Source organism: Canis lupus, chromosome 9 (genome assembly GCF_011100685.1).
Source record: "Canis lupus familiaris isolate Mischka breed German Shepherd chromosome 9, alternate assembly UU_Cfam_GSD_1.0, whole genome shotgun sequence".
Taxonomy (NCBI): domain Eukaryota; kingdom Metazoa; phylum Chordata; class Mammalia; order Carnivora; family Canidae; genus Canis; species Canis lupus.
In genome coordinates, this window is record NC_049230.1 from 3,650,778 (window position 1) to 3,675,450 (window position 24,673).

At 60.6% G+C, this 24,673-nt stretch overlaps 1 protein-coding gene across 4 annotated transcripts in view; it reads left to right on the forward strand.

Annotated features, from left to right (window-relative positions):
* The window catches only part of DNAH17 (dynein axonemal heavy chain 17), a 95,765-nt gene that overhangs the window by 57,657 nt on the left and 13,435 nt on the right, over positions 1 to 24,673 (forward strand). For 3 of the 4 annotated variants that reach the window (XM_038546433.1, XM_038546434.1, XM_038546435.1), the window contains 22 exons: positions 383 to 548; positions 2,305 to 2,407; positions 3,116 to 3,263; positions 3,646 to 3,737; positions 4,999 to 5,160; positions 5,669 to 5,833; positions 6,035 to 6,226; positions 9,884 to 10,150; positions 11,208 to 11,369; positions 12,635 to 12,868; positions 13,763 to 13,927; positions 15,472 to 15,567; positions 15,735 to 15,952; positions 17,899 to 18,106; positions 18,311 to 18,426; positions 19,853 to 20,045; positions 20,360 to 20,595; positions 21,211 to 21,333; positions 22,689 to 22,893; positions 23,325 to 23,489; positions 23,670 to 23,810; positions 24,039 to 24,209. In XM_038546433.1, the coding sequence (XP_038402361.1) occupies positions 383 to 548; positions 2,305 to 2,407; positions 3,116 to 3,263; positions 3,646 to 3,737; positions 4,999 to 5,160; positions 5,669 to 5,833; positions 6,035 to 6,226; positions 9,884 to 10,150; positions 11,208 to 11,369; positions 12,635 to 12,868; positions 13,763 to 13,927; positions 15,472 to 15,567; positions 15,735 to 15,952; positions 17,899 to 18,106; positions 18,311 to 18,426; positions 19,853 to 20,045; positions 20,360 to 20,595; positions 21,211 to 21,333; positions 22,689 to 22,893; positions 23,325 to 23,489; positions 23,670 to 23,810; positions 24,039 to 24,209 (3,728 nt within the window). Of the gene's footprint in view, positions 1 to 382; positions 549 to 2,304; positions 2,408 to 3,115; positions 3,264 to 3,645; positions 3,738 to 4,998; positions 5,161 to 5,668; positions 5,834 to 6,034; positions 6,227 to 9,883; positions 10,151 to 11,207; positions 11,370 to 12,634; positions 12,869 to 13,762; positions 13,928 to 15,471; positions 15,568 to 15,734; positions 15,953 to 17,898; positions 18,107 to 18,310; positions 18,427 to 19,852; positions 20,046 to 20,359; positions 20,596 to 21,210; positions 21,334 to 22,479; positions 22,499 to 22,688; positions 22,894 to 23,324; positions 23,490 to 23,669; positions 23,811 to 24,038; positions 24,210 to 24,673 lie in introns of those variants that run through there. The other variant, XM_038546436.1, reaches the window with a different exon arrangement.

A 24,673-nucleotide genomic window follows, 5' to 3' on the forward strand; every position in this document is an offset into this window, starting at 1 on the left:
TTCCACCAAAGACCCAGGGACTGGCCAGGATCCTCCTCACCTGCCACACCCCTGCACTGGCCTTTTGCCACGAGTAGGGGGATGGGAGTAGTAGCCAGGACCCCTGTTCCCAGAGTTCCTGGGCACACCCCCTGGGGAGCTGCTCCCTGGCCAATCTGAGGGGGCCCCCGAGCTTGTCCACTGCCCTCGGCGCAGACCCTCCATGCCCGTGGCTCACTCCATTGCTCCTGGGGGTGATGGGGTCAAAGCCCCGCCAGCCCCGGTGCCCCATCCAGGACCCCTCCCTCGGCCACTGCATCTGGTGCTGGGGACCCTGGGCCCCGCAGGACCTCCCACCAGAGTGGAGCTGGCATGGCCACAGCCAAGTGGCTCCTTCCTCTAGGGGTTCTTGAGAAGCCACTGGAGAAGAAATCCGGGAGGAACTACGGTCCACCAGGCACCAGGAAGCTGATCTACTTCATCGACGACATGAACATGCCCGAGGTGGACAAGTATGGGACCGTGGCCCCCCACACGCTCATCCGGCAGCACATGGACCATGGACACTGGTAAGTGGGTGGGGTGGGGGCCACGGGGACGGTGCAGGACCGCCAGGGTGAGGGCGTTTCACCGAGGTCTAGGCCCCGGGCTGGCAGCCATGGCCAAGGGCTCCCATGCAGGGAGGTTACACAGGTCCCTCTCCCATTGGGGTCCATCTGCCAGGGGAGACAGAGGTGCTGCAGAGGCAGGGGGAGCTCTGAGGGAGCCCCCCCACTGTGGTCCCAGAGGAGTCCAAGGCCTGGGGCAGAGACATGCCCCGGGGGGGAGGCTGCCCAGCAACTGAAAGCTAGAAACGGGGTCAGGACAGGCCGTGGACAGACCCTGGAGGGACGGCAGCCTGCACAGAGCAAATGGCATGTGCAAAGGGCCTGGAGGGAAGGAAACATGGCCCCCCAAACGTGGAGGACCCCGTATGGCTGCAGAGTGAGAGCCAGAGGGAGAGGATGCGCAGGGCAGCTGCAGCCAGACCCCAAAACCCATGCTGGCCAGAGAAGCCCTCTCCCACAGGTAGCAGGAAGCCGAGGGTGGCACGTTTATGTCTGCGATTTGGAAAGATCAGGAAACATGAAGTACAGTTAACATAAGTGTGTCTTTTTTTTTTTTAAGGGCTTATTATTTGTTTGAGATAGAGACAGAAAGCACAAGTGAGGGGAGGGACAGAGGCAGAGGGAGAAGCAGACTCCCCACGGAGCAGGGAGCCCTATGCAGGACTCGATCCCAGGACCCCGAGATCACGACCTGAGCTGAAGGCAGACGCTTTACCGACTGAGCCCCCCAGGCGCCCCCAAAATAAGGTGTCTTGACACAAGGGTCCTGTAATGAGCTGGCAAGTGGCTCAGGCCAAACCTTGGGGTTTTGAGACCAAAGGAAGCCAAGAACTCCCGTCAGAAATCATCGGGCGCTGGAGGCAAGAACCAGAGGCACGGAAGGGTGAACAGGTGGCAGAGCCGGACATCGGGCACACGCGCAAGCGTCCCCGCCTCGTCCCCACGCCACGCTGGCCTGCGGAGCTCCGGGCCGTAGGGAGCCAGGAAGGTCAGCAGTGAAGCAACGGCCTGTTCGGCAGGGACGGGGCGCCAGGACGCTCCCTGGGGGGGCGTAAGGAGCCAGGCCAAGGGGCCGGCCCTAAGCAGGCCGGGAGCGGCGTGGGGCGCTCACCCTCCCCGAGGGTCATGGCCTGCGAGCTGGGGACCGCCCGGCGGCCCTGGCTCACACCGGCCCACAAGCCACCCCACGCGCGAGCACGGCCCAGAGCCAGCAGGACGGGGAGAGCACCCGCGGCGCCTAAAACTCACGGGGCCCGGCATCCGGAGGGTCGGGGATCCCTGCGAAGCCACAGGAACAGGTGGCAGCTCCCAGCAGGCCAAGTGCTTAACGGGGGGTGGGGGACCCCGAGGGGTAAGAAGTGCACGGAACGAGCTTTATAACCTTTCAACGCACCCGAGCCCCGGGCAGCTCCGTCCAGGGCATACTCGGCCTGTCAGATAATCGCCATCGCTGCTCGTTGTGACGGTCCCAGGCAGACGCAGCCCTCAAAGTGCGACCCGGGGGCCCGCGCCGCGGCTCTCGGAGCCCCCCGAGGCCTCCCGTCGCAAAATCCTTCTCGAGAACGTGAAGTAAAAGTGGATGTTTTCACATATAAGCTATATTTATAGAAGGTTTCTCTGGGGGGTCACTGCAGGCAGGAGATGACTGGGGGGACTGGGGGCCCCGTGATGGCTCCGCCAGGCCGGTGGCACGACCTTGCGCCCATCTCCCTCGCAGGTATGACAGGCAGAAGCTGACGCTGAAGGACATCCATAACTGCCAGTACGTGGCTTGCATGAACCCCACCTCCGGATCTTTCACCATCGATCCCAGACTCCAGGTGGGCACAAATCAAACTCCGGGGACCCAGCCCCTGTGGGTTTGAGGCTCACTTTGGCACAAGAAGATAAAAGCATCGATCCGGGGTGTTGTCGGGGCTGCAGGCCGACGTCCCCTGGAGAGCTCCCTAAGCTCTCAGCATGCGTCAGGGAATTCCCGGGGCAGCGAGACGCCAGCCAGCCCTCCCTCGACCCCGAAGGGCTGCCCGGTTTAGCAAATGCAACTGCAGGCATCCGGTAAAATCTGCATTTCAGATAAACAACAAATACTTGCCTAGTATAAGCGTGTCTTGTACAATATTTGGGACATGATTATACTGAAAGCAACGATTTGTTGTTTATCGGAAACTCCAATTTAACGGGATATCCTGTATTACACCTGCAACCCCGCCCAGGCAGGACCTCACCTCCGAAGGACCTACGCAGATAGGGACCTAGAATATAAAACCTGGGCTGCGCCCTGAGACACTCTTTGGCTTCTGCCAAAATTTTGCTTGAGAGCAGGAAGTGTAAATTTGGCTGTTGGGGATGGGATCAATATTTAATGGGATTTTACTATATATAAGGCACAAGGAAGGGAAACTGTCCGTTCCGACCCTGCCCACAAGACACTGGGTGATGAGGACAGTCTGCTCCCCGAAGAAGGCAGCCCCGGCCACGGGCTGGTCCCCGCGGGCTGCCCGATGGGGGTTTGTGCTTGTTCCGGGCAGCGCCACTTCTGCGTGTTTGCTGTGAGCTTCCCGGGCCAGGAGGCCCTCGCCACCATCTACAACACGATCCTGGCCCAGCACCTGACCTTTCGCTCAGTCCCCATGGTGGTTCAGAGGATGAGCAGCCAACTGGTGGCCTCAGCCCTGGGTAAGCTGACCAGCCTCATCCCCCACTCCTGTCGGCACAGCCCTACTGCTTTATGGGGCTGATGGCTCCTTCACAGTTTCCCCTGGTAAATATTTTATTTATACTTTCAAATCAATATTTTTAAATGATGCTATGTTTCAGCAGGAGATATTACGAAATCCAATTGCTCGAGGGGAAGGCAGGGGGGTTGGAAATTCAGTGTACAGAAATGATTTACACGTCAGTAGAGCAGCAAACCTCTCCCCTTGTCAGCCGTGCAGATTTCTTACTTAAATTGTCACTATTTCATAGTCCATTTGCTTTAGAGACTATACCTTAAGCTCTGCACTTCCTGAGGCCATTAAGAGTACCTGAGAATCGATGTATCTCTTTCCTGTAACAGCCCTGCATCAGAAAGTCACTGCAACATTTCTTCCCACGGCCATTAAATTTCACTATGTCTTCAACCTCAGGGACCTCTCCAATATTTTCCAGGTACTGCTCTTCTAGGCCTGTTACGGCCGCGTCCCTGCTCCATAGGTGCTCTCTGCTGCTCTCAGGAGGGAAAGCAAAATGATGGATGGATAGTGAGATGGGGTGGTGGTGGTGGTCGTGGTGGTGGTGGTGGTGGTGGTGAGGATGGTGATGGTGGTGATGGTGACAATTATGATGGTAGTGATGGTGATGGTGGTAATGATGGTGATGGTAATGATGGTGATAGTGATGGTGGTGATGATGATGGTAGTGATGGTGATGATGGTGGTGGTGATGATGATGGTAGTGATGATTATGATGGTAATGGTGGTGATGGTGGTGATGGTGATGATGGTAGTGATGGGGATGGTGGTAGTGATGATGATGGTGGTGGTGGTGATGATGATGGTGATGATGATGATGGCAGTGATAGCGATGATGGTGATGATGAGAGTGATGGTGATAATGTCGATGATAATGATGGCAATATGTGGGGGTGGTGGTGATGGTGATGATGATGACGGTATTGGTAATGACAGTGATGATATTTCCTTATTTATTGACTGTTTAGTCTGAGCCAGGCACCAGGTTTGGCCACTTACACCCGCATTTTCTCCTCCAAAAATACGTGTAACATGCTCCTATATCCCCATGTTACAGAAGGAGAATCTAAGACTCTGGGAGGCTAAGGCATGCTCAGCTCAAATGTCGTGTCCTCTAGAGGTCCCTCTTCACCCCTACACTATCTCACTGCCTCCCTTTATATCATTCATAGCCCACGTCACAATGTATAACTACCTTGTTACTCTGATTGGCTGCATCTCCCACTAGAATGTGGACTCCATGAAGACAGAGCCTACCTTGTTGCTGTGATCCTGGAGCCCCAGAGAGAGTCTGGAAAATGGCAGACCCTCAATAAGAACGTGTTGAATGTCCCCAGGGCACTTGGTCAGCAAATGGCTAAGCCAGGACTAGACATAGGCAGACCTGCTGCAGAGCCCCAGCTTGGAACCCACTCTGGCCATGCCCCCTTGTCCCTTCTCCACTATCCACCCTGTTAGAGAGTCAAGACCTTGCTCTGTCTTGTGAGAATCCCCCCATATCTCTCCCCACGACACACCCTCCAGCCTCCAGGATTTGCATGGCCTTGGGCCTCAGTGGCTTCCCTGGCTTGACAGATCACTGTCTGGGCAAGTGACCACTCTGTTGCTTCACCTGTGAACCGCACTTGGCTGGCTTTCATAGCACAGCTAAAGGTGCTGACCACCTGTGTCTGGGGCAGGGACTCTTGTTCTCCACCACGGAGATCCTGAGAATACCACTTGACCTAGTCCGCCTCTGGCTGCACGAAGCTGAAAGAGTGTATGGAGACAAAATGGTTGACCAGAAAGACCAGGAAACGTTGCGCAGAGTCACCATGGCTTCCACCAAGAAATTCTTTGATGTGAGTCAAGCCACCAAGTCCCTCCAATGAGCCCAGAAAGACTCCACAGTAATGATGGTATCTGGGCCCAATGATAAGGCCAGCACTCTTGGAAGGGCCCTCACAGGGGGGTGGGAAGGACCCACTGGGTCCCAAGAAATGACTCTGTCACATGAATGCACAACTGAGGGAGAAAGGATTGACTCGGAGGGCAGGATGTGATGACCCCCCTCCATCGACTTGGGGTAAGAAAGACCTGTGTGGGTCAGTGTGTTCTGCCGGTATGTCCTGATGTCCTCGGCAGATTCATTTCTTCCTCCTGATGTGATGGGGATGGGACCGTCCTACTAGGGATTTCTGCTGATGGTTTGCAGAGCCCTGGCAGCAGTGGTCTGGGCCCATGAAGACTTGGCCTGGCATCCTGGGGGGCGGGGAGGGGAGCACGATGGCGAGGGACCGGAGCTGCTACTGATGATCTGCGCATGCCCATGGTGGCCAGCAACAGAAGTGCCTTGCCCCTTATTTCTAGGATCTTGGTGATGAGCTCCTGTTTGCCAAACCAAATATGTTTTGCCACTTCTCTCACGGAATCGGCGAGCCCAAATACCTCTCGGTAACCAACGTGGCTCACCTGAACAAGCTGCTGGTGGACGTCCTGGACAGTTACAATGAAGTCAACGCAGTCATGAACCTGGTGAGCGCTGTTTGAGCGCACAGCCCGGGGAAGGGGCCGGGCCACGGTCTCCTGTCGTGTCTCATCACCAGCGCCTCACTGGCGTTCTGGGGCTGCGAGACTCACAGCGAACACCGGCCGGGCTGGGAGGAGAGTCTGTGCCGCGGGAGGAGCCGCGTCCGGGTGCGCCGGGGCGCTGAGGTGTCCCTCTGGCCTCTGCAGGTGCTGTTCGAAGACGCGGTGGCTCACATCTGCAGGATCAACCGCATCCTGGAGTTCCCCCGTGGGAACGCCCTGCTGGTGGGCGTGGGCGGCAGCGGCAAGCAGAGCCTCTCTCGCCTGGCCGCCTACATCAGCGCGCTGGACGTGTTCCAGATCACTCTCAAGAAGGGCTACGGGATCCCGGACCTCAAGGTGAGACGTGGCTCTCTGACAAGCCACCCTAGGAGGTGGGGTGCGGGGGGAGAAAACTGACGGCTCACATGTCCAGCACACAGAGCCTATGTCACTGCAGGCTCCTCATCACACCGAGGGCCGGGACACGTGTCGGCCGGTGCCCACGCCCCGGTGGCAAAGGTGAGAGGGCCTGTGGGTCAGGGTCCGCACAGTCAGCACAGACCCGGTTCCTGCCCCGGTCACGGGGGTGGTTCTGCGTCATCCCCCGTTGGCCAGATTAAATAATTCAGGGCTGTTACGGGGTATCTGACTACAAACTTGGATTCGGGAAGGCCGCTTTTTGAATTAATTAAATAAACATTAGCGTAAACAGGTCTCCCATCCCCAAGATACGCCACCGAGGCTTTTTATTGATTTCTTTTTCCCGAAAATTTGCTCTGTCAGGGAACTGTGTGCTCGTCAAACACGATTAGCCCAGACCCAATCCTCGCAGCGCTTCAGGTTGGAACTGAGATTGATTCGAGCGCATTACGCGGGCCCGGCTCCCTCGATGCTGGTGCCGGGGCTGCTCTGTGCGTCTGGACGGTGCCGGACCGGGCAGCAGCCCCCCAGCCCACGGGGCCCCGAGGCCGCAGCACCCTGGACTCCCGGTGGGGGAGGCGGCCGGCCGGCACAGGCGCCGGGAAGGGCAACGCCGGGGACGACCCCCTCCGATCAGCGTCTGGTTTCTGGTTGTCACTGTCCCCAGCGGACTCTGCTCTTTCTATCCGAGGACTAGCCCGCGTGTTTTCTAAGTCCCTGCACTAAGGGAAGCTCTTCCTACCCGGTTCTCCAGATGCTGTCTCCTGACCGGCTGCCCCGTCCTGTCCGCTAGCCAGTCAGGCCGCTCACCCGGGTTTCCCCAGGGCGCTCGCCGGCAATTAGGATCTTCGCACCTGCGCTGTATCATCTCACTGGGTTTTCTCCGGAGAGTTTCTAGTCTTACTAACCAGTAACCACATTGTATGGGGTTATTTTCATGACAGCATCCTGCCCTTTGCTCTGTCCCTGTGTGGACTTTGTCCCTGGTTCCTGACTTTAGGGCCGGCGGTGGGCATTCAGTCTGAGCCACGCCGAGGCCTGTCCTCTCAACACCCACATCAAGCCGGCTCGTGCTAGCCGTCCCTGACCCTGATGAAGCCGCTGCCATGGGTCTGGAAGTAAGGAAGGAGACGGGGGGCTAGCGGGGCCTGCACCGTGCTGCTAGGGATGGGACGTTGCTCTATAGTCCACCTGTACTATAAGCTGTAGGGGCCCACCAGAGGTTAGAGATGCAGCAGGAAAGAGGTCTGGAAGCGCCCCCGCGGGACACTGCACCTTGTGGAAAATCCTGGACTCGGTCCCCAGAACATGAGATGCCATTGAGTGTTTGAGCAGAGAGGGCCAAGACCTGAGAGAGCCCCAGAACCAAGTAGAGAGTGGCTTGAGGCCCACGGAGAGTGCCGTGGGGTGACCTGTGGGGAGCTGCGGCAAAAGCCCAGTGACCCCACAAAGACTGGGACCAGACGGTGTAGAGACGGGCAAAGGAGGGACCTGAGTCTAGGGTACCCCCTGGTCTCTGCCTGTGCAGGAGGGAGCGTGTGAAGGCAGGGCGTGGCTGGGACCCCGGGCCAGCTCAGGGGGCCCCACCAGGGATGGGAGCGTGTGCCCCTCCGTCACTGCCGATCCCTAGATTCCCCTGGACCTCCGTCTCGACCGCGGGTGGGGAAGGGGCTCACAGGAGCTGAGCTCTCGGAGCTGGCAGTGACGTCTGTGCCTGGAACTGGGACCGGCAGGGTGGTGCCTCCACCGGGCAGGAAATGAGGACAGGACAGAACTGGGCTGGGGGCCAGGGCAGCCAAGACGCCAGTGCCCGGAGGAAATGCGTCACGAACGACAAATGACACTGCTCTGCCTGTGGCCCGTCAAGGAATCTAGGGGAGTGGGGGGGGGGGCACGTGTTGGGGATTGGGAAGTGCTGGGAGTGGGAGGTACTGACCCCAGGACAGGCCCTGCAACCCAAGAGGGTGGGAATCCAGGGGCGGCAGGATGAGGGCCACGAGCAGCTGTGGGCTTTCCTGGGGGCCCGAGCCTGCAGCGAGTGGAGCACCTGCAGGTGGCGATGAAGGGGCACCAGGTGCAGACTTTGCAGAAGGAGGAGTGGCCAGGACTCAAGCACAGGCCATTTACCCAAGCGGGCCTCTCATCCCTATTCCTAGGCCTTCACGGCCTTCAGTCTTTCCAGAAACTTCCACCCAGACCAGGGCAGCTGCGCAATTAGCTTCGCGCACCTTGGCCAGTCTGATCAGACTTAGAACCTGAACTTGGGGGACCTTGGCAGCTTTCCCATCCAGCCACCCCCACCTACAGGAGGGACGAGCCCCCGGGAGCATCCTGAAGACCTGCCGGGGGCAGACTTGTGACTCGCAGGCACACTGCCCTCCTCCACGGCCTCGGGGGTGGCGCTGGGCCCACGTGCAACGGCTGCGGCGGGACCGCCAGACCAGGAGCACCTGCCTTATCAGCTCCCAGGCCCCGCCGACCTGCGCCGCTGGCTCTCCTAAGCCCAGGGCTTCCCCTCGCCTTTGTTCTCGCGTCAAACATACGGAACCCGAGGCTGGCTTTCCACTGCAGTCACCTCCAGCTACGGGGCCTTGGTGACGTGTCTCTGCACAGAGAGGCCGGGTTGCTGGGCTGCTGCCAAACAGCACTGAACCCCTCGGGGTGCCTGTGAGCAATTACAGGGGCCCACGGGGTGTACGGAAAATCAGCCATTACCCTCGGCACGGGCGCATGACTCCTGGGGCAGCGCCAGACGCTCTGCACGCACACCTTGGACTGTATCCTTGGACAATAGCAACTATTTGTGCTGCTCTGTGATGTTCCTGTGTGTTCCTTTTTACTGCTCCCCTTCATTCATTCTTCCAGCCCTGACCGTGCAGTTATCCTGTGGAGCTGCTTCTTTAAGTCCCACTAGGGGCGGGACAAGCCTTATGCAGTGTCCCTGTGTCCTTGTCCAACACCAGCTCCTGACCCTTGAGCCCCGAGCCTGGAGCGCATTGATTCGAGACCTTTTTTAGGGTCTCTGAGGTTTTGCCTTTCTTCCTTTTTCTTTCCTTGGTAGTAAAACGAACACAGCACAAAATTTTACCATTGTAACCATACAGGTCGGTGGCATTACGTACATCACGCCGTTTTATAACCACCGCCACCGCCACGCCCGGTCCCCAGACTGAAACACGAGCCCACTCTGCCCCCAGCCCGTGGCGCCCACCCCCAACATTCTATCTCTGTGACCCTGGAGGCTCCAGGGACCTCACCCAAGTGGAATCCCGCAGTTCCTGGAGTTTGGGGACGGGCTGACCTCACCTGGCATCGCTGCAGACCCACCTATGTTGTAGCAGGTGTCAGGAGATCCCTCCCATTCATGCCTGAGCAATAACCCATCATACAGACAGGCCACGTTTGGTCCATCCGTCTGTCGGTTGACGGGCCCCTGGGCTGCTCCCGCCCATGGGCTGCAGTGAGCACGGGTGCTCCCCACCCAAGGTTTCAGGTCCCTGTCCATAGACCCTGCACACGTCTTACAGAGTTGACCCCCCAGACGTCCCTTCCAGGGTGATCGTCAGGCCCTGACCGTGTCCCCCTTGGGTCCAGGTTGACCTGAGCGCGCAGTACATAAAGTCAGCGGTGAAGAACGTTCCCTCGGTGTTCCTGATGACAGACTCCCAGGTGGCCGAGGAGCAGTTCCTGGTGCTCATCAATGACCTGCTGGCCTCGGGGGAGATCCCGGGGCTGTTTATGGACGACGAGGTGGAGAACATTATCTCCTCCATGCGGCCCCAAGTGAAGTCCCTCGGCATGACCGACACTCGGGAAACGTGCTGGAAGTTCTTCATTGAGAAAGTGCGCAGGCAGCTTAAGGTAGGAGCCCTGGTCTCACAGTCACAGCATCCGGGGAGCAGCCCTGGGCCCAGCGCAGGGCTCAGGTCCTTCCCCTGGGGGCGGCGGCACAGGCTGCTCCCATCTGCGTATGTTAGGCCTTCAGAGCAAACGGTGCGCTGCCCGATGGACGCCCGCCGACACACACACACCCCGCATGCATGATTTTAAGTAGATTTATAAGTGCACCTCAACCTTCAACGTTCCTTCCAAGGGACGCTGGGCTGAACTACCTGTGGGGCCAAGGGCCCTTCGGATCCTTTCCTCCCTTCTCATCAGCATCCAGTAGGGGCAGCTGTCCCGAACAGATGCTGCCCCCAACCCCGACCCTGAGGGTCCACCCCCCATAGCTCTCCCAGGGCCTGCTGGCTACCATCACCCCTGCTCCATGCAGACACGGCACGGTCCCTCTTCTTGTCCCCAGTCTGGGTTATGCGGGGCCACCCATGGATATTGTTTGGGGGCCGAGGGAGCCCCTGAGGGAGACCCTGATGGATGCGGCCTCTGCTGGGCTCCTCCTCCAGGGCCCGGCACGGCCCTCCTCCCGTGGAATGGCCACTCCAGGAGGCACCCGCTACACCACGGAGGAAGGGGCTGCAGAGCCAGGAGGGGCCCAGTGGCTGAGGCTATTCCCGGTCCCACAAATGGGCACCAGGGCCCGTGCGCACAGCACCACCTGCGGCTGGGGTCCCAGGGAGCCCCAAGTTGTCTGGGGATTAGTCACCATCGTGGCCATGGGGACCTGGAAGAGGCTCCGTGTCCTCGGCCCTCCTCTGCCGGCGATGGTGCTCATTCCCACTCGGACCTTCACCCGGCCGTCCCCGCCGCAGGGCCACGTCAGAAGGCCAGGGGCGTTGTCTGCATTTCCCCATTCCCCACAAGAGGTGTGAAGTCAGTGGAATGTGCACCAGTTGCATGTTAAGGCCGGAACCGGGGTGACTCCGCAGACACCTGGAAGCAGACAGCAGAGAGCTTCCCTTCCCGAGCTCAGCCCTCAGCACCCCGGGCCCCACAAGCCGCTCTCCTGTCCCGCATCCAGGTGATCCTGTGTTTCTCTCCCGTGGGCTCCATCTTGCGTGTGCGGGCGAGGAAGTTCCCTGCTGTTGTCAACTGCACGGCCATCGACTGGTTCCACGAGTGGCCGGAAGACGCCCTGGTGTCCGTGAGCGCGCGCTTCCTCCAGGAAACCGAGGGCATTCAGGTGGGTCACTGGGCACCGGCCCGTCCGCCGCCCTCCGTGCTGGTGCGCAGAGCCAGGAGGGTCTGCCCCCAGGACAGGGGGACCCCGCACCCTCTGCCTCCACGACTTGGAGGACTATGAAAGGGGGGAGAGGAGGTGTGACCTCAGTCACCAAGATCCGTGATGTCCTCGTGCAGTACTTTTAAAAACCAAAATCAACGCTAAATAATTCACAGTGAACAAATACCAACATCATAAACAAAGACAAGCCGCTGGTAGTTGGCTTCACGGCCCTGTGTTACTGTGCCAGGGGCCACTGGTTTCAACTGGCTCGGAGCGCCCCACCCCTGCGGCCGCTGGCCCACAGGGCCAGGTCAGGAGAGCTGACGCCAGGGTGCCCACAAATTGAGCAACGCAGGCTTTAAACACAGTCCCTGATCAGGGCTGACAGGCGCGCCTGCATTTATTCTGAGGGCATCCAGAGGCCCGCGCTCACTCCCATCTCGGGCTCCAGCAGGGCTCCCCCTGGGGCTGCTCCCTCACCTCTGACCTGCCCCTGCTGACAGGGGTGGTGGGTGATCTAAGCCTCCTCCTCTTTTACTGGGGGGGCGGGGGGGGCACTTCTCTCATTTCCCTGGGGGCATAGGCATGGGTTTCCAGCCCCAAGACAGGGGCCTCCTAAGATCGGGGGGAGCAGCCCCCACTGCTGGCACCAGGGAGGGCCACAGAGTAGATGCCGAAGGGGAAGCATGCGTCGGATGAACACATTTCCACGTTGACTCAAATTGCAGCGTATTGCACGGACAGCTCCGGGGGCAGAACACTCAGGCAGGGGGGGGCGGCCCAGATGGTGGTGGCTGTGACCCTGGTGTGGGAAAGGACCCAGCATAGGTCCTTTACACAGTGAATGCTCGCTGTTGGGGTTGCCCGGGTCACCCCAACACGTGGTCAGGCCCTGCAGTCTCCCAGGGATGCAGGCGTGTGAGTCGGGGAGAGGTAGTTCCAGTGATAAAGCTGTGTCGTGTCCCTGGTGCTTGGCCAAGCCCTCGAAGAGATGGTGTCAGCGCCCACGACAGCCCCTGAGGGCACTGCCGATTTGAGCCTCAAGCAGGTTGAACGGCCAAGACTGAGGGGCTGTGCCTCCCCTCCAGGGTCCCAGCGAGGAAAGGAAGGTTGGCCTTGCTGAAAACCCGGGGACCCCAGCCGCCTCCTCCCCAGGCCCCTAAGGGGCGTGGGATTGCTCCCCCAAGGGAACAGGGCACTAACGCCCTGACTCACCTTTGCAGCCAGAGGTCAAGACCTCCATCAGCATCTTCATGTCTTACGTGCACACAACGGTCAATGAGATGTCCCAGCTGTACTTGGCCACCGAGCGGCGCTACAACTACACCACACCCAAAACCTTCCTGGAGCAGATCAAACTGTACCAGAACCTGCTGGCCAAGAAGAGAATGGAGCTGGTGGCCAAGATCGAGAGGCTGGAGAACGGGCTGATGAAGCTGCAGAGCACGGCGTCCCAGGTAGGGAGGGCGGCTCCGCCTGCAGGTTCCAGACCTTCCCCCAAGTGAGGGAAACAGGAGTCCCGCCTCGGAGAAGCTTCCATTCTCAAATCCCGGAGAACGTGGGGGTTTTAATATGAAAAATGGATTCAAAATGCTTTGGCAATGCTGCTGTTACTCTGTTGGGTGCTTTACGTGGGCCCAAGTGCAGTGGGATTTGTGGGATCAGGTCACGGGCATCTGTGACCACACGCCCTGAGACACCTTGCACACTGCGGTGCCCACTTGGAAAGGCTTTTGCCATCCTCTGGGTTTTGTTTTCTTTTTTAGGTTTTCTGCCTGGCTTTATTAGGTGCCCTCTCTAGTGCAGCCCGGCCCCTTGACCTTCACTGCCCACTGCTGGTGTCCCCAGGGGAGCCCTGACGACAGCCCCTGCCACTCTGCTGAGGCGTGAACCCACCTCTGCCTCCAGGGAGGCCGAGCCCCTGGAACCAGAGCCACAGGCAGTGTGGCATGGGTCAAGGCCACCCCTGTAAGGGTGTGGGGGGAGTACGGCAGGGGGTGTTCCAGGAAGACAGACCTTGGAGGGGCCAAGCAGGATGGCTCCCACCTGGACAGCTTGCTCAGAAGGGATCAGAGAGGAGCCCAGCTAAGCAGGACACTTCTTTCCCCCAGAGGAACCTTCCAGACATGGTCCTAGCACAGGGACGGCGGGGCCTCCTTGCGGGAGAAACCACCAAGAACGGGGCGGCATGTCCCACCCTGTCCCTCACTCCTTTCCCAGGCTCCCTCCCGCCTGGCAGGCCCCGGGCGGCACAGCCACGGCAGCCTGGCCCTCGCCCCCCAGTGCTGCCCTCCAGCCTGTGCGTGGGGCCGGGACCCACCCTTGCCCGTCTCTCGGGGTCTCCTCCCCAGGTGGATGATTTAAAGGCCAAGCTGGCAATTCAGGAGGCTGAGCTCAAGCAGAAAAATGAGAATGCGGACAAGCTGATCCACGTGGTGGGCGTGGAAACCGAGAAGGTCAGCAAAGAGAAAGCCATTGCCGACGAGGAAGAGGCCAAGGTGGAAGTCATCAACAAGGTGCGCGGCCGAGCTCGCTCCCCGACGGCTCCGCAGGCCCGGCCTTCCCCAAGGCTCGGTGCCCGCTCCCGGCCCGGGCAAAGGCTGGGAGCTTCTCTCCCGAGCACGGGCCCCCCGCTCAGAGGAGGGCTGCCCAGGCCACGGAGGCGGCATCTCCAGGAGCTGGGAGGAAATGCAGGGTCGGGCCCCAGCCCAGCTCCGGCCACGGTCTGCACTGTAGCCAGATGCCGGGGGCCAGGAGCACAGGAAGGTCTGAGAAGCCCGCCTCGGGCGGGAGTCCTGGGCCTCAGACTCGCTGCACCAGGCGTCCCCAGAGGCGCCGGGGTTACTGGTCCCCAGGGGCCCCTGGCCTGCCCCGGGGGGCTCCCCCCTCCCCCCGGGCCCTGCAGGCCCTTGAGGCCTCCAGCCGTGCACCCGCATTGGTGTGTAAATGGAGAGTATCCAGTAACTGCCTGCGATCTGCTGAGATGGAGCATGGCCTGGTGGCAAGTGGTTTGGAGGAGGAGGGGCCCCGAAGGCCGCCACCAGGTGCTGGAGGAGGAAGAGGACACGGGCCAGGCAGGGCGGCAGAAGCCCCACACCATTCCTCCTCGTAACCCGCACACCCACAACCCACTGAGGCCCAGGGAGGTCGGCAACAGGCGGGCGGCATCGTCAGGATCCGAGCCAGGCCCCACAAGCACACCCCAAGCCGTGACCTGCCATCTGCCACTCCTGTGGCCCTTAGTGTCCGGGCGCCCGTCCCTCTCCAACCCCGGCATCCGGAAATGGCCCCTCGGGGGCTGCCCCCGGGTTAGAGACCTCGCCTCCCGTGCCCAGGCCTGCGGTCACGCCCCACGCGGGCCTCCAAGGCCGGGCCTAGACGGACCCTCCAGGAGGTGCCTTGCAGACCCCCTGTCCCTTCTGCCCTCCCACCTCCGTGCCAGCAAAGCCCCCAGCCCCCACTGCCTCGTATCGCACCGAGGCCCTCCAGAGGCTCAGAGGGGCTCTTCCTGACTGGGCGCGTGTGCGTGCAGCAGTGCGTGCGGGGGTCTCTGCCCTAAGGGGAGGGCGAGCTCTACCTCCCGAGTGTCCCATCCCAGACAGATCACACAAGGGCACCAACAGACAGTAAGGCCTCGGAGCCTGCGGCGCGGGGCCCGTGTGGCCCCAGGGTTTCTCTCCAGTCTTGGAAGCTGAGGCCCACGGAACGACGTCCCCCTTCCAGGATCCCGAACCCACGGCCCCCCTGTGTGGCTCCTTCTAGCCTGAGAGCTGAGGGGCAGGGGCGAGGGGACAGGGAGGAGACAGGTGGGCTCCAGGAGGTGACCTGTGACCTGGCAGGCTGACGGGGGGCATGGGGCACAGCAGTGCTACCGCCACGGAGGACACGCATGTGCACAGTTCATGCATGGGCCTGGGGGGAGGCCGCCCTCCTCACTCCCGGCTGCGCTCCCTCGTGCCCAGGGCGCCACGTAACAAGCACACTCACGCACACATGCACACACTCGGCCGCGGTCCCCATCCCCGCCTGCACTGAACTTTCCTTCGTGGCTTCCTTCCAGAATGTCACAGAGAAACAAAAGGCTTGTGAAACGGACCTGGCCAAGGCGGAGCCGGCCCTGCTGGCAGCGCAGGAAGCTCTCGACACGCTGAACAAGGTAAAGGAAGGAAACGAAAGAACCGGGACCGGCCAGGGTGGGGAGAAAGCCATGGAGCCGGCACGGGGACCCCAGGGTCTCGGCGGTCTCCCCGGTCGTCACGGGGCCTCCCGATCCCGCGGCAGGGCCCCGTCCCCTCACAGCTGCTGCTTGTCCTTCGTTTACAGAACAACCTGATGGAGCTGAAGTCCTTTGGGTCCCCCCCGGACGCCGTGGTCAATGTCACGGCCGCCGTCATGATCCTGACCGCCCCCGGGGGCAAGATCCCCAAGGACAAGAGCTGGAAAGCCGCGAAAATCATGATGGGCAAAGTGGACACCTTCCTGGACTCCCTGAAAAAGTTCGACAAGGAGCACATCCCCGAGGCCTGCCTAAAAGCGTTTAAGTGAGTCGGGGCCACGCCGTGGGGTTCACTTCACTTCCTGCCGGTGCTGCATGGTCCCCGTTCCCCCAGGCAGCCTGTGCTCATCAGGGTGGGCAGGTGGGCAAGGTGGGGGCCCAGACTCGGCGGGCGGCAGGTGGGGAGTTGTCCCGGTGTCGGGGTGAAGTGTGGGCTCCCGGGGCGTCTCACCACCCACTGCCTCCCCCACCCCCACCTAAGGAGTCAAAGCAGGTGGGAAGGCCCGTGGCCCCAAGTCTAGGCAGCCCCTTCCCCACAGGAGACATGGGAGGGTCAGCGACCCCCACGGCCCCAGGATGCCAGGCGGGCAGAGCAGCTGCAGGGCCATAGGAGCTGGGGAGAGGCCCCCAGAGGCAAGAGCAGTTGTGTACATGTGCACGCATCACACACACACACACGCTGTACATATACGTATACACATGCAGCCACGTACACACACGCTGTACATACACATGCTTGCATGATGCACATGCACCCATGCACAGTGTACATACACCTGCACACATGATGCACACGCACCCATGCATACATAGTATACACACACCTGCATGCATGATGCACATGCACCCATGCACACACACTGTACATACACCTGCACGCATGATGCGCACACCCATGCACACTGCATGTACACGTGCACACATGACACACACTCATGCACACAACACTGTAGTACACCTGCACGCACACACATGTGCAGTGGGTGTCCTCCGCTGGCTCGGGCTCCATCAGGCGTGATCTTTTTCTTTCCGTTGTTGTCACCGTAAACACCACATCCAGAGGGACATGCGTGCAGCAGGTTGGCCATGTAGCTGTGGGGTGGGTGTGGGACAAGACTAGACACACGTCCCCGGGCCTCCCACCCGGGGGCCCACGTGCTGGGCTGGCCCCTGCCAGTGGCAGTGGCAGTGGCGCCGTACATATACAGAGACTGTCGGGCTCCTGCCATTCACCCAACGCCGGAACAAGAGGACACGTTCTCCGGCTACTTCGGTGGCAGGTGGCCCGGCGCATTCGCAGCGCTGCGGCCCCTGGAGGATTCAGGCCGGCTCCACCCCGCCGGCTCCCCCGTGTCTGACGTGCGTTGAAGGGTGCAAACCCGCTTTAGTATCAACCTAAACAAGGCGTGAAGTAAACCAGGGGAGGAGGAGCTGGGCTGCCGGCCCTAATTTGGGCCACTCACCAGTTACTACCTCGAATTACGCATTTGAAATTCTTTCTATTGACAGTTCAGTTTGTTGTGCCTAAAAATACTGGTTTCCGGAAGGGTCTAGGGTGCATCTCTGGGGATTTTCCCTCGGTCCACCCCGGGAGTGGAGGTGGCGCTGTGGGGGTCCAGGGATCTCTGGGGCGCGGGCTCCGTGTGTCTGCCAGCGCTGCCCCCTCCCTGCTGGGTCACGTCGGGAGAGATGCTCAGCCTCTCTGGGCCCGTCGCCCCACAGTGCCATGGGGTGATGACACATGCCAAGGGGAGCAGGCTCCAGGAGCCCCCATGCAGGAAGCTCTCATAACAGCGCCTGACACGCAGCCCCTGACGCGAGGGCTACAGCTTCCTGCAGGTGGCACTCGGGGCAAGTCTCTGAGCCCCCAGCCCCCTGAACCTGGGTTTTCTTGCTGACGGGTGGGGTCTGAGAATGAAACGGGACCACCTACAGAAAGCTCCAGAACAGAGAACGAGGAATGCAATCCCCTCCTTCATGTGATCACAGGCCATCCCCTCACTCCCCAACTTCTGGGGACAGAACACCGTGCCTCGCTCTTTTCTTCATCTTTGAGACACCCCCCCAAAACCCCAATTCACAGCGCTCCCCTCGTAACTGCTTGGGACGGGCGGCCAGAGCACGTACCAGCGCGGCCCTGATGGCTGGAGGGTAGACGCCGGACGGCCTGGGGCCCAGGGCCCACGCCAGCACCCACTGTTCCCTCTCCAGGCCCTACCAAGGCAACCCCACCTTCGACCCCGAGTTCATCCGCTCCAAGTCCACGGCCGCCGCGGGCCTCTGCTCCTGGTGCATCAACATCGTCCGCTTCTACGAGGTGTACTGCGACGTGGCCCCCAAGAGGCAGGCCCTGGAGGAGGCCAACGCGGAGCTAGCAGAGGCGCAAGAGAAGCTCTCGCGGATCAAAAACAAGATTGCCGTGAGTGCTCCCCGCACCCAAGGGGCTCCCCCCGGGGTCAGAGCCCTGCGGGGCGGGGTCAGCACAGTGTGGCCACTGTGAATGACCAGCGCAGCTGCAGGGACCAGATCGCCCACCCGGGAGGCCCCGCTCCGTGCTGTGCGCACTCTGGCGGGACCTGGGACGCCACCACCGCCGCATTTCCTGGCCATTCTGTTCCCCCAGGAACTCAATGCCAACCTGAGCAATCTCACGTCGGCCTTTGAAAAGGCAACTGCAGAGAAGATCAAGTGCCAGCAAGAGGCCGACGCCACCAACAGGGTGATCTCGCTGGCTAACAGGTAGCTCGCTCCGCCCCGCGGGCCACCCTCTTGTCTTGCCAGTGCCCGTGGAAGGGACAGGCCCGCAGAACAGGATAGACCCACTGACTGACGATCGGCCAGTGTCTCCACCTCCTGGGTAGAGGACCTCTGTGCATCTCGTGACCTTTGGGGTCACAGAACCCACCCTAACCCAGACCTGCCCGGGAGGCAGCGTCCACGGGGGCTTGTTCTCACCGCAACGTGGTGTCTGTACGGCCTTCCAGGGCCTCCACCTGCGCGGCCCTTTACGCCCTGATTACACACGTGGCCTCCAGAGCAGCGCTGTCCCAACGGGAAGGCAGCTCGAGCCACGCCCACCCCTTACATTTTCCCATTGCCACCTTAGCACAGTACAAAGATGAGACCAATTCTGAGGATGTATTTTTCTGAACCCCAAATGGGATCATTTCGACATGCAGTCGTTGTGAGGACGATCGCTGAGACAGTCCGCGCATGTTTTCATTCCGGGTCCTCAAAACCCACGTGCACATCTCAATTTGGACTAACCGACACCTTGGGTGCTCACCAGTGGGCAGCGAGGCCTCAGGGCTTTCTTTTCCTGCTTTTGAAAGTGAGCCCCGGGAGCCTGGCACAGAGTCGGTCCTAGGGTGTGGCCTCTGGTTGCCTGTTCCCCTGCCCAGAGGGCTGGCAACTGTTGGCAGGTGGTAGTCAGTGAGACCCAGGGACCCTCGGAGATCCCCAGGCCGCCTGACAACGGCCTCCAGCAGAGTGCAGATGCCATCCTAGGTTTGAGGGACTTGACATACCCACCAAGAAAAGCAAAGAGGTCTTTTGGTCTTTGGGAAGCAAGGGCTCCTGGGGGTGATGTTAAGGACAGACCTCAGGGGTCATAATTAGGCAACCTGTGCTTTCAACAAATATCTCAATGCTCTCAGACTGGGGATGTTGCATCTAGGGTCAGGGGCCAGCTCTCAGGCAGGTGGCCAGAGGAGCAGGATGCCAACCCTGCCGTACCCACTCCGCATGGGGCCAGGTGCCCTCCAGATGCCACACTGTCCTGTGGCCACCGTGGCCACCATCCAGACTCCGCCTCTGCCAAGACTTGCCAGTTAGCCAAAGCCTGTGCTCAGTGGTGTCCCGGCAGCAGCTGTAGCATGTGGGCGAAATGTCCAAATAATGTCAGCTCAGAAGTGATGTCAGCGCAGAAGTCTGGGGAGGGGGCACTTGGCCCCCAGCTGCCCCCAGAAAGTGTTAGTTTTGCTTCCCTAAAGCAGTTATTCCCAAAAATTTCCCCCAAAGCATGTCCAGTGTTGAAGCACTGAGCAAAGGAAGGATTTGAAATGCCAGGCTCATCACACTGGGAGGTGGGAGCTGCTTCCTGTCCTTGGGCCTGAGTGACCCTCCAACATTCCTCCTCCCCCCACTGACCGCGTGGTCACATTAGGCTGGTAGGGGGACTGGCATCGGAAAACGTGCGCTGGGCTGAATCGGTGAAGAACTTCAAGAGCCAGGGGGTCACCCTGTGTGGGGACGTCCTGTTGATTTCCGCCTTCGTCTCCTACGTGGGCTACTTCACCAAGAAATACCGAAATGAGCTGATGGACAAATTCTGGATCCCTTATATAAAGAAGTTAAAGGTAAGAGGTTCAGTTGCATTCGTCACTCGGGAACTCTAGGGAGGTCCCCGGCGGGGCAGACCAGCTACACGTCACCCTCACTGATGCTCTGGCTGCAGCGGGTTTGCGCCGTGGCCCAGTGTGGCCGATGCTGCACCCCTCCTGGTGGGTTCCGAGACGCTCCATCAGGGCACTCGCTGTAAGTGCGGGTCTTCCAGACCACGGCGGCTCGTCCGTGGTCCAACCACAGCCCCGTCACTTGGAGAGCTGTCCCCCGTGGGGCAGTAAGGAAGGCCACCTCACCCCTTCTAAGAGCGAGCACTTCCTCTTGGCAGGTTCCCATCCCGATCACAGAAGGTCTGGACCCCTTGAGCCTGCTGACGGATGACGCCGACGTGGCCACTTGGAACAACCAGGGCCTCCCCAGCGACCGCATGTCCACCGAGAATGCCACCATCCTGTGCAACACGGAGCGCTGGCCCCTCATCGTGGACGCCCAGCTGCAAGGAATCAAGTGGATCAAAAACAAATACGGCAGCGAACTGAAAGCCATCCGCCTGGGGCAGAAGAGGTGGGGGCCGTGGTGGCAGGCGGGGCGAGGTGGGGGCTCCAAAGCTAGCCGCTGGCCGGCCAGCCCTTGTGCTTAGAAACACACCCGAGGTGTGTGACACCCTGGTCAGATGGGCAGGTGCGTCTTTACATACAGATCCTGGCCCACAGGTGGATTTGTCTTGCGATATTTGGTCTTGGGGAATAGTGCCAACAGTAAAGAATTAACCCCGGGGCTCTTCTCCGCACCCCCGCCCAGTACCTGCTGCTCCAGGGACAGAGCGTCACCCAGGCTTGAGTCCCACGTGGCCCCTGCCAACCACGAGGCTTCAGGCTGGTCATTTTCTCATTTCTCGTCTCTAGTGGGACACATTTCCTCGTCACAGTGGTCACTAGGGCCACCCCATTTTGCCTTCCTGGTGCACCGGGGCCTGGGGACCAGACACGGGTGTGAAAATGTCTGGCTCGACAGCTGTGAGGGGGCTGCCCTCCCAAAGGCCCCCAGGGGAGATGTGCACAGATGCCCCTCGGTTACCTGTCTTCTGGTGCCTTCTGGCTCTGAGGGCCACCTCCTGGGGCGTCCAGCGGTGCCATCTCTGGGCCCGCGTCCTTACCTGGCCCCACATCATGCGCACAGCTACCTGGACATCATCGAGCAGGCCATTTCTGAAGGGGACACCTTGCTCATCGAGAACATCGGCGAAACCGTGGACCCTGTGCTGGACCCGCTGCTGGGCAGGAACACCATTAAAAAGGGAAAGTGAGTTCCACGTTCCTCCTTCGCCGCTTGGCCCGTGTGAACTCGCTCAGGGGCAGGTGTGGCCTCTGCACAGAGGGGAGGTGCGGGGAGCTTCCCGCTGTCCTGGTGCGGCAGGGTCTTTGGCGGAACGCCGGTGCCCGGGGAGAGATGGGAAATAGTGGGGCCGCGCCCCGGTCAGGAAAGCCGCCACCGTGCGAGTGACCCCTGCGGACGGCCAGCCCTAATGGCCAAGCTCTCCTTCTATTTTTATGCGTTTTCCAGATCTTGAGCCTGTAGCACTATTTTTTCTTATTCAAGTGAAATCTACATCGCATAAAATTAGCTGTTTTAAGGCCAACAATGTGGTGGTATTTGGTGCGTTCACAGTGATGTGCGTGGATCAGCCCATCTAGTCCCCACGCCCCCCGCCCACGGCAGCCAGCCCCTGCCGTGCCCCCCAGCTGCCAGCCCCTGGCACTCGCCAGCGTGCCCTCTGCCTCCACGGATCTCCCTGTTCTGCATCCGTACAAGGGAATCGCACGAGCTGTGCCCCCTTGCGTCTGGCCGCTTTCCCCAGGCCGTGTGTTCAAGGCCCCTCAGTGCGGCCGTGTGTCAGGACCTCGTGGTTCTGAGTCACAGTCCCCTGGACAGATGTGCCTTATCCTGTTTATCCGTTCAGTGGTTGATGCATTGAGCACGTATTGCTTTTCTAATATAAAAAGAGAAGCAAATCAACTTTTAAAACGTAAGCATCAGAGCTGCTGTGACCCCCTGTGAAAGTAGGGGCGTGTGCAGAAGCCCAGAACAGGCGAAAATGAACACTCTGACATCTCCGCCTCGGAGAAGAGCTTGGCGTGGGCGGTGATGCCCAAGGGGTGAAGTTACAGAGGCCCCAAGAAGTGAGCTTGGCCAGGAAGAGGGGGAGCAGAGCAGGAGCAGAGAGGAGAGATCCTCCCTGCAGTGCCGGGGGACCCGGGGTCTGGGCCTGGCTGCCTTCAGATTCTCCCGGGAGCTTCCAGAACGTAGAGTTGTTGTGACCTAGGATGTCAGTGTCTGTGATGTCCATGGCTCTGCGGCGGGGCCCAGGCGGTGTTTCTGTCCCGGCTCCCAGGGGAGTATGATGTGCACTCGGAGCTGGGCACGTGCGACTATACAGATCAGAACCGAGCAGCCAGAGAGAGCACAGGTGCGCCTTCTAGAAGATCCCAGCCACAGGCCAGAGAGGAAGAGCAGAACAAGAAGAGACGCTGTCCCTTCCTGGGGACCAGAGGGGGGTTCAGGGCAGCATGAGGCCCAGGGGTGGTGGGAGGTGGTCTGCACTGGTGCTGCTGCCACCAGAGCCCCTCAAACCCCTCCCTCTGTCCCCTACCGACCAGGTTCATTAAGATCGGCGACAAGGAGATGGAGTACCACCCCAAGTTCCGCCTCATCCTGCACACCAAGTACTTCAACCCACACTACAAGCCCGAGATGCAAGCCCAGTGCACCTTGATCAACTTCCTGGTCACCAGGGACGGGCTCGAGGACCAACTCCTGGCGGCCGTGGTGGCCAAAGAGCGCCCGGATCTAGAGCAGCTGAAGGTACGGGGGCCTGACGTCAGCCCCACGTGGCCCAGGGCGGGCCACTCGGGTGGCCGCGAGCTTCCCCAACGCGTCTCTCTGACCGTGCCCCAGCCTGTCACACGATCACGTTGTGTGCAGTGGAATGAGCCACTCTTCTCCCCCAAACCTACTTCCTCCCAAACCTAATGCCAAACCAAGCAGCCGCTTCCCTGACGGAAGAGGAGTCGGTGGTGCCCAGACAGCCCCACAGGCACGGTCTTTGTGGCGGGTCCCCGTGCGCGGCCACCAGCACACGCGGGCTCAGGGCGGTCCCCCTGCCCCGGCCACACGGCTGCCCACTCGTATGAGGCTGGCCCTGCTCCTCCTGTCCCCGCTGGGTCTGGGCTGTGGCAGGGGCACAGAGCCGGCCGACGCCTGACCCCCCTCCCGGCTGTCTGTGCCGCCCGCAGGCAAACCTCACCAAGTCCCAAAATGAATTCAAGATTGTTCTGAAAGAGCTGGAGGACTCCCTGCTGGCCCGTCTGTCGGCCGCGTCGGGGAACTTCCTGGGGGACACGGCCTTAGTAGAGAATCTGGAGACCACCAAGCACACGGCCAGCGAGATTGAGGAAAAGGTGAGAGCCCGCCTCCCAGGCCTGCACCCCCCCAGCCCGTGGGGCCCGGACCAGGAACGGGGGGCTCAGGCACCGCGCGGCACGCCGCCTGCCAGCCGACGATCCCACAGACAGGGGACGAACCCACTGCCCACCGGCGCCGTCCACCCGCTGGTCCCACTCAGGCCCGTTTGTTTGAAGGTGAAAGAGGCAAAAATCACGGAGGTTAAAATCAACGAGGCCAGAGAGAACTACCGGCCAGCCGCCGAGAGGGCCTCCCTGCTGTACTTCATACTGAACGACCTCAACAAAATCAACCCCATCTATCAGTTCTCGCTCAAGGTGCGGCTCCAGGTCCCGGGCCCCTGGTGTCCACAGAGCCCCGGCCATCGGGAGGACAGGTGGGGTCCAGGCTGCACGGGATCCGCCCTGGGGCCAGCACCCCGGCGAGGGGCCCCTCCCCTGGTGCCCCAGACCCCCACCCGCCACAGAAACAAACTAGAACCCTGGCGGGCAGCCTGGGCGGCCTCACAGTCCAGCCCCCCAAGCCTCCACGCGCCCGCTCCCCAGGCCTTCAACGTGGTGTTCGAGAAGGCCATCCAGAAGACCACCCCCGCCAAGGAGGTCAAGCAGCGGGTGATGAACCTGACGGACGAGATCACCTACTCGGTCTACATGTACACGGCCCGCGGGCTCTTTGAACGGGACAAGCTCATCTTCCTGGCCCAGGTGGCCTTCCAGGTGGGTCGGGCCTCCCTGCTCCAAGCTCGTGGCCCCGGCGCAGGAGGGCTCGTCCACGAGGCAGGTTCCCAGGTGATGCCCTTCCTGCTGCCGCCGCTGCTGTGGGATATGCTCGCACCCTAATCTTTAGTTGCCATCAGGCCAGTGTTAAGTGGGAGCCCCTGAAGGGGGGGACCCGTTACGGAGAATTTTACAGACACGTCATCCTGTTACGTGTCCGTACTGCCTGGTGGGCAGCCGGTGGTTAACCACCATGGACGCCCAGTGCTAATTCTTAAGGAGATACAGGTACAAAGGAATAAACATTCCTCTTGTTCATACAGACTGGCTGGAGTAGTTCAGATTTGTGTTCCATGAAGTAGATGAAACAGCCCCCGGGCAGCCCCAGTGGCACAGCGGTTTAGTGCCGCCTGCAGCCCGGGGTGTGATCCTGAAGACCTGGGATCGAGTCCCACATCAGGCTC